Source organism: Homalodisca vitripennis, chromosome 5 (assembly GCF_021130785.1).
Source record: "Homalodisca vitripennis isolate AUS2020 chromosome 5, UT_GWSS_2.1, whole genome shotgun sequence".
Taxonomy (NCBI): domain Eukaryota; kingdom Metazoa; phylum Arthropoda; class Insecta; order Hemiptera; family Cicadellidae; genus Homalodisca; species Homalodisca vitripennis.
This window is the reverse complement of record NC_060211.1, coordinates 90,822,155-90,837,590: the sequence shown is the minus strand read 5'-3', so window position 1 is coordinate 90,837,590 and position 15,436 is coordinate 90,822,155. Positions and strand designations below refer to the sequence as shown.

The following is a 15,436-nucleotide window of genomic DNA, read 5'->3' as shown; positions in this document are numbered from 1 at the left end:
AGCCTAAATGTCGCTATCACAATTTATAACTATGGACGACTGACTCAACTGTACAAGGACTTGGACCAAGTTGACAACACTCTAAGCTCGCGGCGCTGTCAGTCGCATATCCTGACATGGATGTGTCTTACTCTAGCATGTCTCACTGTGCTGTATACACTGGAGTACATGGCACGATCCGTGGTGAGTAAATGTCGCTATCACAATTTATAACTATGGACGACTGACTCAACTGTAACAAGGACTTGGACCAAGTTGACAACACTCTGGCTCGGCGCTGTCAGTCACATATCCTGACGTGGATGTGTCTTGCTCTAGCCTGTCCTCACTGTGCTGTTTACGCTGGAGTACATGGCACGATCCGTGGTGAGTAAATGTCGCTATCACAATTTATAACTATGGACGACTGTCATCAACTGTTCACAAGGACTTGGACCAAGTTGACAACACTCTGGCTCGGCGCTGTCAGTCACATAACCCTGACGTGGATGTGTCTTAAATACTAGCATGTCTCACTGTGCTGTAATACACTGGAAAGTACATGGCACGATCCGTGGTAGAGTAAATGTCGCTATCACAATTTTATAACTATGACGACTGACTCAACTGTACAAGGACTTGGACCAAGTTGACAACACTCTGGCTCGGCGCTGTCAGTCACATATCCTGACGTGGATGTGTCTTGCACTTAGCATGTCTCACTGTGCTGTTTACGCTGGAGTACATGGCACGATCCGTGTGAGTAAATTTTTATTTGTCGCTATCACAATTTATAACTATGGACGACTGACTCAACTATACAAGGACTTGGACCAAGTTGACAACACTCTGGCTCGGCGCTGTCAGTCACAATATCCTGACGTGGATGTGTCTTGCTCTAGCATGTCTCACTGTGCTGTTTACGCTGGAGTACATGGCACGATCCGTGGTGAGTAAATGTCGCTATCACAATTTATAACTATGGACGACTGACTCAACTGTACAAGGACTTGGACCAAGTTGACAACACTCTGGCTCGGCGCTGTCAGTCGCATATCCTGACGTGGATGTGTCTTACTCTAGCATGTCTCACTGTGCTGTATACACTGGAGTACATGGCACGATCCGTGGTGAGTAAATGTCGCTATCACAATTTATAACTATGGACTGGCATGATTATAACTATAGACTGGCTTAACTATAAAAATACTTGGTTGTGACGCACGTGAATTCCATTTGTCTCTCGCGGACGGCAATTTCAGATGGGGTCGCTGACTCGGTACAGTAGATAGCGCTGGAACTGAGATATGTATGTACAGGGTGATCTCAAACAGGTGCCATAAATTTCTGTGGATAATAGTATTCATAGTAGTTTGAAGCAAAAAATGTTATTTAAATATAGGTCTAGAAATGTCTCGTTTAGCTGCTAGTCGTCATTTTGTATTTTCTATTAAAGATTATTGTCTCCAAAAATAGCTAAGCCAAAGAAACCAAATTTTCAATACATTTGAATAGATAAGAGGAAAATTTTTAAAAGTACCTAATTGTGTTATTTTCTTTCATAGTATTAAAATGGCGTCTGTTGAAAATTAGTAAAGTCAAATAACAAAAAACCAGTATAGATTACCAATGTACTAGACATCAACTATTTGAACAATTTCGTTAAAATTCCAACGGTACTCGTTTCAACTGAATCTGCCAATGAATAACCGAGCATGACCACATTAAAGGAACGCTTTCACAGTTTTGTTTTTACGAAGAACGTTCATTTTATAAACAGATATTGCATTTTCTGTCTTATGATTTGTATATGTTGATTTAATTAAGCATTACTTTTTAAAACTTCTTGTTTGTTTAATATTAGCCCATTTTACGTAATTATCTTCGGAATTAAATTCTGTAAAAGTTTTGTTTGTGCATTTTGCGTTTTATTACCCATTTAATGAAGTGAATGTAATTCGAATCAAAACAAAGCATGTTTTTCGAGACCGAATTTTGCATATTTTGTCTGATATCTCAGACATGGGTGGTCTTACAGGTCTGGAACGTATTTTATTCAATTTTTCAGTTTATTTGACATAAAACCCAATAAATACATTTAACAACAGCTATCTTTACGGCATACAAACGTCAGTTTCGCTTTATTTCCGTCGTTTCCTAGAAAATCGGACGAAATCTTTCGCTAGCGTAGCTCGCTAACAAAGTGTTTCCGGACAAATGATTGTGTGAACTTTTTCACTATTTTGATAAGAGGAAACCACCTGAGAAGTTTGATGGGTTACTCGTGGGACACTCTGTATATAACAATATATATATAAAATAATTGTAGTCTATTGTCTAGATCTTCGCTCAGTTATTTAAAATCTATAACAATATTTGTACCAACTAAATAAACTAAGTCACAACATCAAGTGTTATCATTATTGAAAAATATCATATCACCTAAAATTCCTTTACAATATGCTATGTTTTTTTTACTATTCTGGTTATGGTTTACTCTGTCATTTTATTATACGCTGATGTATGTATTTCGTTTAAGAATAATTAATTAGTAACACATTACTTTGTTTTTTACACCTATAGTTTTCTAGGAATTTATTTTTAAAGTAAATTACATTCTCATTAATTTCATAATAAGTTACAGAGTTTGCAAAAGATTTAGATCGAACAAAAACTCTCAAAATTATATAAACATTACTGATATAATAAAAGAGGTATCATTTTTATTCATATATATTATTTGATTTTGATATAAATCATTTGTTTTATCAAGTCCTTTAAAATATATACATTTGACGTGTAATTAACTCCTCAAGAACTCTACGTGAGTTATATACCCGAATACTGCAAATCATTGGAGACCTCCAGATTATAGTAAAGGCATACATCCAATCTAAATTTTAAAAACTACAGAGCAAAAGGTTTCTTGGGATTTCATGTGGACAACTTCGGTAAAGCCTGTTAAGAGCCACGTAGTATGATGAACTCTTACCTTGTATTAATTACATTGACGTAGGTTTAAATTCTTCATCTGCTAAAGAGGTAACCCTTTATACAGAAGAGTTGCTTGTAACCAGATAAGCCCGATGAACGCAGTGTACCTAGCTGTCTACTCTATGCAGTATACCGCACTGGCAGTACAGTTGCAGTATGTCAGTGTGGTGGACGGTATCAGAAGGCGGTTACAATTGGTCAACGACCGCATTTTCGAAGAGGTCAACCGCCGTCGTTTCCGTGGCTTGCTCAAGCTCGGTCACCTGCCTCCTGTCGACTTACCTGGCAAGTATTCCTAGAATTGGTTATTGGAATGTATGTGTGATCGGGCATCATTAGAACCTAAGTCAAGAGCTAGATTTAGTGAAATCGTCTTGAGTTTAATCTATAAGAACAATGTTGAACTTCAAAAAACTTTACTAACTTACATTCAATTTCAGATTTATGGGAGATTCATTTCAAAAATGTGATTAATACATATCCAATTACTTCTTTGGCTTTTCTGAAAGCGTGTGGATGCCTATTGGCTATATCTTTAAAATGTGACAAACCCCACTTTATGACAACAAATATGAGCTTAAAAGTGAAAGTTTTATATTGGTCTTATGAGGTTAAAATTAAAACGGCTCTGATGTAAACCTTATCTTCAGGATGTTAAAACTTCGTTAAATATATTTACATAGTTATAATAATAATATACATAAGCTGTATTTCAATCTTACTAAATTTGTTTCAAGCAAAATTTAACGGATACTTAACAATCATTATTGCACGAAAGGTATTCAAAAACCAGCTATAGAAATTTCGGATTTTAATTTTAGAAATTGGACAAACAAAAAAAAAGAATATAGTCTGCCTCACGTTGCTTAGTCTGTAGTTTTATTCCAAACACAAACTGCTAACCATTTTCAGTTACAGATTACACGGCATGGTTTATAAATAATCATGGATCAAAGAGTTTGTAAAAGCACCAAAATATGCTTTAAAATAAAAAGCAATTAGTATTTTAAGATCTGCTCGACTGTTATTGTTGGCTATTAAGTCGCCTTTAATTCATTGGTCACCAGACGAAATATTAGGTGATTAGCTTATGTTACATATTAATCTAAGTTCGTATGATCAAACAAGTTTTAATTTTTTTAATAGTCATTAAGTTAGAACTTGAAAATAACCAAAAGCAGCACACCAAATAGGTGAAACTCGTTCATGTAGAAAACATATTACCCGTATGTGTTAATGGTTATCGTACTTTATTGCGTGTTTCAGAATATGGTTTGAGAGCTAATTAAAAACTGTGAAACTGAATTTAAAAGTTTGGAAACGGACTTTGGATTAGTCAAAGAAAATGATTGTGTACTGAAGATATCGGTTACTATAAGATAAAAGAGTCAAGAAATGAACATGTTTGCTCTTTGCATAAGTGACCTTGGCCACTGTCCTTCAAGTCCGCCAAGGTACCATTGTTGGTGACTAAGGAATCTTCTCAAACTGATGGTCGTCTATAGTGACAATGCAAAATTGCATATACATTTACAAATGGGGACCAAAATCCCCTGCACTATAAACTAATTATTATTTTATTTCATTTTTTACAATTAAGATACTGATGGTCCTCTTCAGTCTCATTCTTCTGCATGGTAGAATATTAGTTTGTGAAGCTCATTCAATGCTGTTTAGCTTCGAGTTGAATTGTAATGACGGATCGGCAGAATGTTAATATTGTTCATCATAACAAGTCACGTAAGTCCACATCTGTTCATAGAGCTGCAGAGGGTTGCATCGATCCCTCCTGTTGACATCCATTGCTTGAGTGATCTCCACTGGTCTCTGTGCAGCATCATCCACCGCACAAACTCTGTCTTCAGCTGGCAACTACTGGCGCACGTGGTGACTCTACTGCTACATACCATCATCGCTCCCTACTCGTTGTTCACCGCCATGAGCTTATACACACAGGGTCACCTAACTGACAGATATCTGGGTCATCTCTTCATGCAGGCTGTCTGGGCTGTCAAGCACTGGGTACAGCTGTTGTTGCTGGTATGGCCCTGCTCTGCTGCAACCCAAGAGGTCAGACTACATACCTATGCTAATGACAATTCTCTTGGTGACAGATTTAAGAATATTGGAATCTCCCCCCTATCTTATCAACTTCCTCCTAGTATGGTTTTCTAGATCTTATTATTTTCAAACATGTGTTTCACATAGTCTACAGTCTAGTTGCACTTACACTATGCTCTCAACCTCCAAGATCTGGGTGCACCCTTGGAGTAGGGTTGTTAAAGGATACCCTCATCTCAATGTTGAATTGTTTCCAATCTTTCCTGAGCAGAACTAATATAATTTGGTAAAATTTGCTTATTTACAACCCACCACGTCTTGTAACACTAGCGCCACAAGATTAGGACATCCAAATGAGGCGTCATTGGGATATATTACAATAAAAACTTTTAAGTCTCCGTTAAGAACGTCAACGACGACTGAGAAAACCAAGTACCAAGTTCATTACTTTATGTAGCAGGGATAATGTAATACAGACAAACATCAGGTATACTGAAGACATCTGACTTTTTACGTGCGAGAGGAAGTTCCACCCCACGATTAGACAAGATTGCCTTATACATTATACGTATTATTCATGGCACCACGAAAGGTCATTGCGATAGCACTGTAATAGGCTTAGTATCTACTAGGTAACTGTCAGAATTATTTTTGTGCGTAAAAGAGAACAGAATGTGTATGGTAAAAATGAATGTGTTTATTAAGTATGACAAAGAAGTGAGAACTGGTAATTTGCAACATTTAGTAAAACAGAGCAATTTGTGAGTGTTTTGCTGAGAACAATTTCTAGCATTGGAGAGGAATGAGCTGCGGCTCAAAACGCCTTTAAGTACGTCTGGTAAGAAAAGGCCCTACTCAGAGGAGAAAAAATTTCATACGGATAATTGTGATAGAAGATTCGTTCAAGTGTGATGAGTGACTTTAATTTAGTGAGGAAGAAAGTGTCCACTCTACCTAAACTACTAGTTATTGTAAGAGGAACACTCGACTTCCCTTGGAAAGAAGAAATTCTATGAAAACTCCTGCACCAAATGGGATAGTATTATAACAAACTAAGAAAACATTGTATTGAGCGGGGGATATTTAAATTGTGTGCTCATTATTTTAGTGATATCTAACAGTTTCGACAAGAAAAAAGACTAATATTTTACATTGGTGAGACAAGGGTGGACTACAATTTGACAGTCGGGAAGAGCTAAAGTAGTGACGAAGTGCTTGGTATGGAGACGAACACAAGTTAATCCAGCATACTTATTGTTATAAACATGGTTTCTACTGAATTTTCAAAGGAGCTGCTTTAAATTTAAGGTGGGAAATGAACCACGGACAATTTAAATTTATTACCACGGACAAATGAACTATACGGTAAGAGAAATAGGTAGAATAAAAGCTGCTGCTGAATTTTCCAGAGAATGTGTTATTGCAATGGACAATGCACCATACCACTGTTATAAGAAAATATAAATAATATAGTGTTTGACATAACTTCACTGAATTGAGTAAAATTTACGTTTAAGACATAAGTACATTTGAACCACTTATTTGAGAAACAACACTTCTCCAATTTTTGGGTATTTTAACTTCCTGCATGATTCCTGTATTTAAAGGGTAGACCTATCATTTATAAGAGAAATAATAACACTACTCCAATGTTTAAGTCAGACTTTATGGATGTATGAATTAGACGTTTATTAGAGAAATAACACCTCTCCTGGACATGTGTTGTTTCTCAAATAAACAAAGCGTTTCCTGCTGATTTGTGCTTGTTTACAGATCTTGCCATTTTTGAGGTTATGTGTGTAACCTCAAAGCATGACTGTAAGCTGGTGATTCAAAGTGTATGTGTATTGTAGTTTTACATTTTTGTCTAAAAAGTAGTGTACAATGGCAGATGATAACGAACCGGAGGTTCCTGTAAAAAGAAGAAAAGGTGTTAAACAAGTGCGGTATAAGTGTGAAGTGATCAAAGAAGGAAGAGTGAAAGATGAAAGTTACACAAACTGGAAAGGTAACAGAGTTGAAAGAAAACGTAAAGGTGAAGACTGTAAGTGTTCGATGAAGTGTTTTGAAAGAGTAGACGAAGGAAACATAAAAGAAATAAACGATCGATTTTATAGTTTTGGATCTAAACATGAACAAGATGCTTATCTACAGTCTAATTACAGTCCATGATATAGAGAGGCGTAGGCAATTAAGTGCAACAAACCCCAAGCCTAGGCCTCAAAGCTACACATACAGAGTGTCTTGTAGCACTGGCTCTTTCTGATACCCTGTGTGTAAGAAAGCTCTTATTGCCATGCATGGCATAACCGCAATGCGAGTACGACGTTTGTACAATCTATTGTCGACTGGCAAGTCCCCAGTAGATCTTCGGGGTAAAAACCGCCCTGGTAATGCAAAACCTGGGTCTGAAGTGAAACTTATACCCATATTGAACAGTTCCCACTCAAAGTTGCACATTATACCAACCGAGAATATAAGTTTTTTAGTGAGAAGCTTAATGTACATATAATGCATAATATGTTTAGGGAGCTACATCCTGATAGTGATATACTGTATAGCTACTATTACAAAATATGTAAAGAAAGATTATTTTAACTACAGCTTTGGGAGGCCTCAGGTTGATACCTGTGTCACATGTGACGAGTTAGGAGTTAAGATTAAGAGTGGCAGGTTAAACGATAAGCAAAGCGGGCGGCGATCGCTGAAAAAATCGTTCACTTGAGACGGAGCAAAAAAATTTCTACCAAAATGAAAGAAGTTTTAGATTTTGTCAATGATTCCAATGACTCTGAAGGTATTTGCACTGACTTCATGCAAAATCTTGAATTGATCAAAATTCCTATTTAAGATATGTTTTATTTGAGAACTCTCACAGTGAATGTATTTTGTATTCACAGTTTGAAAACTAGAAATGCCAGGATATTTTTGTATCATGACGGTACTGCAATAAAAGGAGCGAATGAAGTTGCTACATTCCTTTATCAGTACATTGAAGATTTGCCTAATTTGAAGAATTTGTATCTGTTCTCTGACGGATGTGGAGGACAGGTTAAGAACAATACCATCGTTCGAGCTCTGTTAGCTTTAGTGGACAAAAACCGTTTAGAAAAGATTGAGCAATACTTTCCGGTATCTATTTGATTAAATATAACATAGGATCCTGGTATCATCAATGATCTATGGTGTTTAAGAAACATAAAAGAAACTACACGACTAACAGCATATGCCATTAAAATTTTACAAAATTGTAGAGAAATTGAACGCTCTAGTATAGACCTAGCTTGTTAACATTGAAAATTATTTAATTTTATGCAGGACGTAATATGATTATGATATGACAACAGTAAAGTGGATGTATAATAAATTTACATTTCAACAAGTGATTACATTCCACAATTAGCCTAATCAAGCCATTAAATATTTTTATTTGTAAGATTGATGGAATAACATTATTTAACATCTGTTATGATGATTTTTTTTATACAATTGTATATGAAACTTGTAACAGTAAAAGCAATTTCAAAAATATTTTAAGAAGCTTTTCTGTAAAATTGTGTACTTCATTTGATTATGCTTTATTTGTTTAGGCAAACCGAACAGCTTCCATTGTATGTAAACTTCTCAACAAGGAAATGAGTCCAGAAACTAGAAAACAGGTGAGTTTTTAATAGAACTTTTTGTTCTGTACAAAACTCATGGTAAGAAAATTATTAACAACCTTGCAGTAAAATATAATTATTTTACATTGCCACACATTAACTGTTTTAAGTTCTTTCAAGGTACTAGAGAAAAAATAGCTTCTTATTGAAACAATGGTTTAAGGATTTTAATTATTTACAGTTTAACCTTAAAATCTGGGTTCGTACAAATAACAAAATCAAGGACTGAGTCTCGAACGAGAAGAGAGTCAAGGGGAGGTCCCAGAAGAATCGGAAACATCTGAAGTAAACCACTCCGACTTCGTGGACGGCTGCAGCACCAGCTATAGGCCTACTAGCGTTAGACATCTAAGAAGCGTACTACACCTTAACTTATTTTTTATGTTATAGTGATTGACTAGCAGTTACCCGCAGCTTCACACGAAATTTTCAAAATCTGAGGCCATAGCTCTCGGAGTTTTAGTGAGACTAACTAACGTCATTTCATTTATATATATATATATATATATATATATATATATATATATATATATATATATATATATTAAGATTGTTGTGTGCATTTGGGTATGTATTTTAAACTATACATTTCACAAAACATAAAACTATAAGAAATTGTTTAAATTCTTTAAGTTTAACTTTACGCAACAAACCTAAAACTAGTTCGAAAACAGCGGTTTAAAGCCCTCTCCTACCAGTTTCTTTGTTAAGATTTGTAAGCCACAGTAGTAAAAGAATTGCCTAACGGCTTGAAAAGGGTTTTAATGCTTTGTAATATCATGGACCGTTTTATTTCACCAGATGCATTTACTTATAGAGTCGTTCCTGTAATTTTAAAATTTTGCCTGTGGAGGCTGTAACACAAAGCAATACATTCATATGAGATTTTGATTCTGCTGGAAATACATCCAGATTCCCTCACATTGTCTCTCAGACCTCCCCAGGGGTAAAACTCAGGTGCTATTCAAGATCAATGGGGGATCCAAATCCACCAACCAATGTTTGGGCTTGGATAAACGCTAGTTAAGCGTCTGGAAAAAAATTACCCTGCTTTCGGCAGAACCCCAGGATCTAGGCTAGTGCTCCGGTTGTGCACTCTGGTAGTGGTGCCAGATCGGTCATGGCCAGTTTCGACTGGTCTGTCCAGAATCGTACCTTACACTGATTTTGCGTGACTAAGTCCCCCCCAATTCCACGGTGTGAGGTGACCCGTGCTTAAGGGATGCATGCCACAGGGGGGCAGTGCGTCACGAACCACGTCATTGGGGATTGGGCGTCCTCACAAGCGTAAATAGCCTTACCTGGTCATGCAGGGCTCTGACTGGGTGACCATTTACTTCCTCGGTACTCGTGGGACCTTTCATGGATCCTAAAATCAAGAACATAACAGATCTTGATCTGAAAAGGTTACAGCAGGCAGTTGCATCTGGCAGTTTGGCTTTAGGTGTCTCTGTTCATCATGCTCAACTACCATCGAAAAAGATTCAGCAGATGGTGGTGTTGATGATGGACGTGAGGTGTTGCAACTGATCATGGAAATCAAGGTCCTTCAAGTAAATATGCAGCAAGCTGCTTCAGTTGGGTTGTGCTAATACTTGGCGTAAACATTTCATCAGTGTCTTCTCGAGTTATGGGTCTGATTACAGGACATGTTCACCTGAGGAAGCATCATCACAGAGTAGGGAGGATTCGCTCTGTAGAATGTGTGATGATCAGGAGGAAATTGCTGAACACCAGCTCTTTGACTGCCCTGCAATAGCAAGGGAGCGGTATGCCATCATCGGTAGTTTGTACAAGGGTGGTGGATTTCCCCAGGAGGACCTGATCAGTTGTTTTTTGCAGTTTGTAGAACTGCTGATACTATAGACTGGTCAGCCTCATGGTGTGCTTCCGGGAGGCACAAAGGCCCCCGAGGCGTAAGTGCATGGCAATAGGCCGCTCTATAGTAGAAGTCTCTCAGTACACAACAATACATATTATTAAACCCAAACATTCCATAAAAATTAAATAGTCTTTCCAGCGCTGTAGGAAGCATATAGATTTTGTGTATTAATTAGGCAGAACTAATTAAGTTGTAAATATTTTCCAGCTGGAAACATTGGTGCTACAACTGTTTCACCACAATGCCGAGTTCTCAGTGTTTGGACTCTTCACTCTACATTTTCCAATATTGACCTCAGTAAGTAACATCAAATAATGTTCAGTAATTACTTTTATTAGTGAGGTAACTGAGGGGAGGGATGAGGTGGGTCCTTATACCCTAAAAGGTTCAAACATATTTAAAATATAGTATAACGATAGTTCAACTGCCTTGAAATACAGTACTTAAATGTTTTACTTTGAATTAGGCATATAATGTATTTATTTAATCCATACTCACAGGTGTGGTTACTCTTTAATAAGATTTAATCCCCCCAGCCAAGTCCTAGTTACGCCTGTGACTATTATATATTGTGGTATAGTATTGATAGTATGTAGTGGAGAGGATCCAGTGGCCAGTGCAGGCCCGTGCTGGCCCGGGGGAACAGGGGGACGTGTTCCCCTGCGCCCTCGCCTTAAAGGTAAACCGGCGCCCTCTTGAAACTAGACGAAAAAGCCAAAAATCATTCGAGAAAAGAGCTAAAAAGGAAAAGGAAACAGGAGAGAAGAAAAAGGTAGTCGGAAGAGGTAGCCACGTGACATTTGTCAGCAATACAACATTGATTAAAATTGTTAAAATTCTTCGTGATGAAATTGTAAGTAATATATCAGCTCAAGTGAAGGAAGCGGTAAACTTCTCCATTTTAATGGACACTACAATAGACATATCAGGAAATGATCAATGTTCATACGTTGTTCGGTTCGTAAACGGAGGCCAAGTGCAGGAAAGACTGATAGCTTTACAATGTGTATCATCAAATAAAGCCGATGCTCTGATGGATTCTTTAGAAAATGCATTGAAAAATGTCGGAATCCCAGTGGAAAATTGTATAGCTAATGCGGCTGATGGGGCGTCAAATATGAGTGGAGCCTATGCAGGCTTAACTGCGAAATTGTCGGAGAGAATTCCGAACCATATACACACTTGGTGCTACGCTCATGTTTTAAACTTAGTTCTTACTGATACAGCACAAATACTTCCTTCAACGATCACATTTTTTGGTTTGCTCCAAGAGGCACAAGTATTTTTAAAGGAATCATTAAAGAGACAACAGTTTTATTCAGCAGAAAATCCTGTTTTTAAACTCAGCGCTATTGGTGCTACACGTTGGCGGAGTAAGAGTGATGCTACCACTAAGATATTTGGCAGGATTGATAACTGGACAACAAGCACCCCACTTGACCCTTCACATCAAGCCAAACATGTATTCCATGAGCTGACCATAGCGTTACAAAAGATTTCCTTGTCCCCTGAATTTAACACTACAGTCAGGAGTAGTGTAAAAGGACTTCTTAGTAAGTTTCTAGAGTTTGAAACAACAGTTATTGCAATGACCTTCCTGCAATATTTAAAGTTACTACACCGTTATCAGACTACCTCCAAACGAAGAATCTTGACTTTGCTCAAGCCTGGAGGCTAATAGAGTCAGCAACTGAAAGACTGAAAGACCTGCGAAATAGGTTTTATGAAACTAGAAGCAGCACACACATTCGTTAGGAAATTCAATGAGAAGATCGAGGCGTCCTCAGAATTTGAGGATCTGAAAGATTTAATGATGGAAACTACATTCAAAACGTCAAGGTCAAGGATAGTAAAAAAAAATGGCCGGTGAAAAATGTAGTGATGAAAGTGTTGCCTCTTCTCCTGAAGATACTTCTTTCAGGATAACTGTCTATAACTGTGTTGTATACACTATAATACAAACGATGGAAACTCGTTTGAGTTAAAATGAGTTAAAATGTTGTTTAAAATGTAACATGTAAGCCTTGCTGAATTGCTGACTGAGCGGGTCTACACATTTGCGCAGTGGCAGTGGGCGATTCTATAACGCAGTCGTGTTGGGGGAGGGTAGGAAAGAGGAGATGCTTGAAAACATAAACAACTTAATTAGTTCAAAGTGTTTGCAACTAACTACCATTTATTTATTTTCCTTTTTCGAGGTATATACGTTCAAATTTATTGATTTCATTCTTATTTTTTAAATTGATAATGAACAAAAATAAGCAATGTTCGTTCATTACAATTTGTAAGTGTCAAATAAGGTAAATACGCAGATTTAAGTGGTTTATTAAATTTTTTTGTATCTTTGATTTGTGTACATTATTTGTAATATTTTTACAATGAACAGGTCTTTGCTAAAGTGTAAATTTTCTTCGTTACTGCTTGAAGAAAAATGTGATTCATGTAGCTTAAAAACACGTTTTTAGGTGTTTATTTTTTCAAAAATTCCCGGGGGGAACCCCCGGACCCCCCGCCAACCTCCCCCGGTGTCCCAGTTGGTTGGCGACCTCACCACCCCTGTCCCCCGCCCTTTCGACGTACCCAGCACGGGCCTGGGCCAGTGGACCACTTTTGTGACTCACTAGTAAACAGTCCAATTATATTTTAAACCAATGGCTAAAGCAAAAAAACATTCCCCACTTTAAAAAGTTAGTTAGATCTATTTTAAAACTGTTAAGTGACCTATTGTAAGGAAATTACACACAAATAACCCTTAATTTCTAATTTTTTACCAAATTTTAAAGAAATGTTTTGAAAAATAAAAAAGGCAATATCTAAAATCAAATACTGTAATGGGGATAATAGATTAGCAAACAGCATGTAGGAAAATTGATCCTAGATATAGCTATTATTTACTACATACTTTAAAAAAATATAAATATTGACATATAAGAGACGGAGGTATTGGTTACTTCTGCTCTACAATAGGACGAGTGTGAAAAAAATACCTGAATTTGTTGGCATTCAGTTCAGAACAACGCCTGGCCCCATATATCAATTGGTAAAATATTTGAAAGTAATATCAGAATAATCATAGTTTAAATTCAACAATTATGTGAGGCTGTGAAAAGTGGCAAACACGAAAGGATTGCTCGCTATCACCTGGGTTTTTATTTCGCTGAAGATATGTGGTGCTCAATAATTATTGCGGACGCGGATGGTGTCAATCCATTTCTGGCACTGCTAGCAAACATTGTTGCTTTCTGGGAGTTTTAAGTCACCATATACAAATATACAGATAAGAGTCATTCAAATAGAAAGTTCCCAGGCCTCTGATTGCCAAACTGGTGAAGATACCAGCATGATGCGGTAGGTAGCTACATTCGGTACACATTTGACAGCGCTATAGTTTCAGGTCATTCAAAATGACCACCGCAATCTAATCTCCCACCGACTGGTAAGTATATAGCGTTGTTGGATTTCTTTTGCTAAATAAATTGAACCAGTGGATTTTCATTATAAACTGTGTTCTGTTATTATTACTCTGACATTATGAGGTATACTGCAGTTACAAATCGTACCAAATGTTTCGGAAAGACAAACTGTGTTCATGATGAAAAGCAAAGTGATCACTTGTGGTTACCAATGACCTCGCCATACAAATCAATCACAACATAAGGAAAGTTGAGGTTCACCATCACAGATTTAGTGTATGAAGTTGTGATAGAAACTTCAATATCATCAATTTTCTGCCCAATGGGTACCCAAACCCAAACTCATGACTGATGACCTCAAACCAAAGAGAATTGGACGAGCTCTTAAAGTTTGTTATCCAGTACCATGAAAATGGCAAAAAATTTTCAAACCACACACTCATAGGTGAAACATGGTTTTTTTTATACTTGTATTTAGATGTGATAAGTGCTTTAATTTAAATGTTATATATGTTAAAAAAAAATAGTTTCAAATGTATACAATAACAAAAGCTGTAAAAGGTATGTGTTATGTTTTATTTGTAAAAAGCAACTTACTAAATGACCCTGGTATGTAAATAACTGTATGGTTATGTAGATATAAATTAAGAATATTTTTATACCTATAACACTTTTCCATTAACTTACAATATTTCTGTGAAGTTAGCACCTTTTTTAAGTAATAATAAAAATAAAAATATATAAACATAAAAAGTAACAAACAGTTTGTGTAAGCTGCAACAACCTGCTGAAGAACGTAGGGTAATTCAACTTTACTACTTAAATGCTTTTAATTTGTAACATTTTTAAACATCTCCACTATGTTCTGATCTATGTTCTAAATCCAACATTTTTTTGTCAAATCATTGTATTTTATATCAAATTGATGGCCAGTCATTCTAAATTTACTGGAAGTTTCCCTCAAGTATTTCTTAAAGCAAATGTTGGGTGAGAGTTGATAAATATTATTTTTTTAACGCAATCTTGCCAAGGGATTGTCCCAAATTGCGTTTCAATTGACTTGATGGTTTATAATTTTTCAGATATCATATCAAGGTTTTCTGCAGGTCTAGTTTTAAGTTTTGATTGAATGTGTTAATATATCTTAAAATTATTTTAATACTCCAGTCTGTAGAATAAAATTGTTATAACCTATTTGCTTCTATGATTCTAGATTGCTGGAGCAGTAACAACATACCTGGTAATCCTCATCCAATTTCAAAATGCTGATTCAAATGACAACAGTGATACTCCTTCCAATACTTAAATACTTATCTTTAACTTACTGGTATATGCCAGAATAGACAGTTACGATTGAATTTGCTTGACCAAGTCATACCATAAACTTATTATTTTAAATTATGTGTTAAAACTAAGAAAACATAAATAACACATGTTGCCCACCA

General features: G+C 36.4%; 1 protein-coding gene across 1 annotated transcript; it reads left to right on the top strand.

The window, feature by feature from the left end:
• Positions 1 to 3,043: 3,043 nt before the first annotated feature.
• LOC124363884 (gustatory receptor for sugar taste 43a-like) lies at positions 3,044 to 15,436 on the top strand. The gene is made up of 5 exons (XM_046819158.1): positions 3,044 to 3,258; positions 4,736 to 5,043; positions 8,625 to 8,693; positions 10,786 to 10,875; positions 15,205 to 15,436. Exons 1-5 carry the CDS (start codon positions 3,066 to 3,068, stop codon positions 15,295 to 15,297), a joined length of 753 nt encoding a protein of 250 aa, XP_046675114.1. The 5' UTR covers positions 3,044 to 3,065; the 3' UTR covers positions 15,298 to 15,436.

Coding starts and splice junctions, on each gene's coding strand:
- LOC124363884 (XM_046819158.1), top strand. CDS start 3,066: ATGAACGCAGTGTACCTAGCTGTCTACTCTATGCAGTATACCGCACTG. Junction 8,694..10,785: donor GTCCAGAAACTAGAAAACAG/GTGAGTTTTTAA, acceptor AATATTTTCCAG/CTGGAAACATTGGTGCTACA. Junction 10,876..15,204: donor ATTTTCCAATATTGACCTCA/GTAAGTAACATC, acceptor CTATGATTCTAG/ATTGCTGGAGCAGTAACAAC.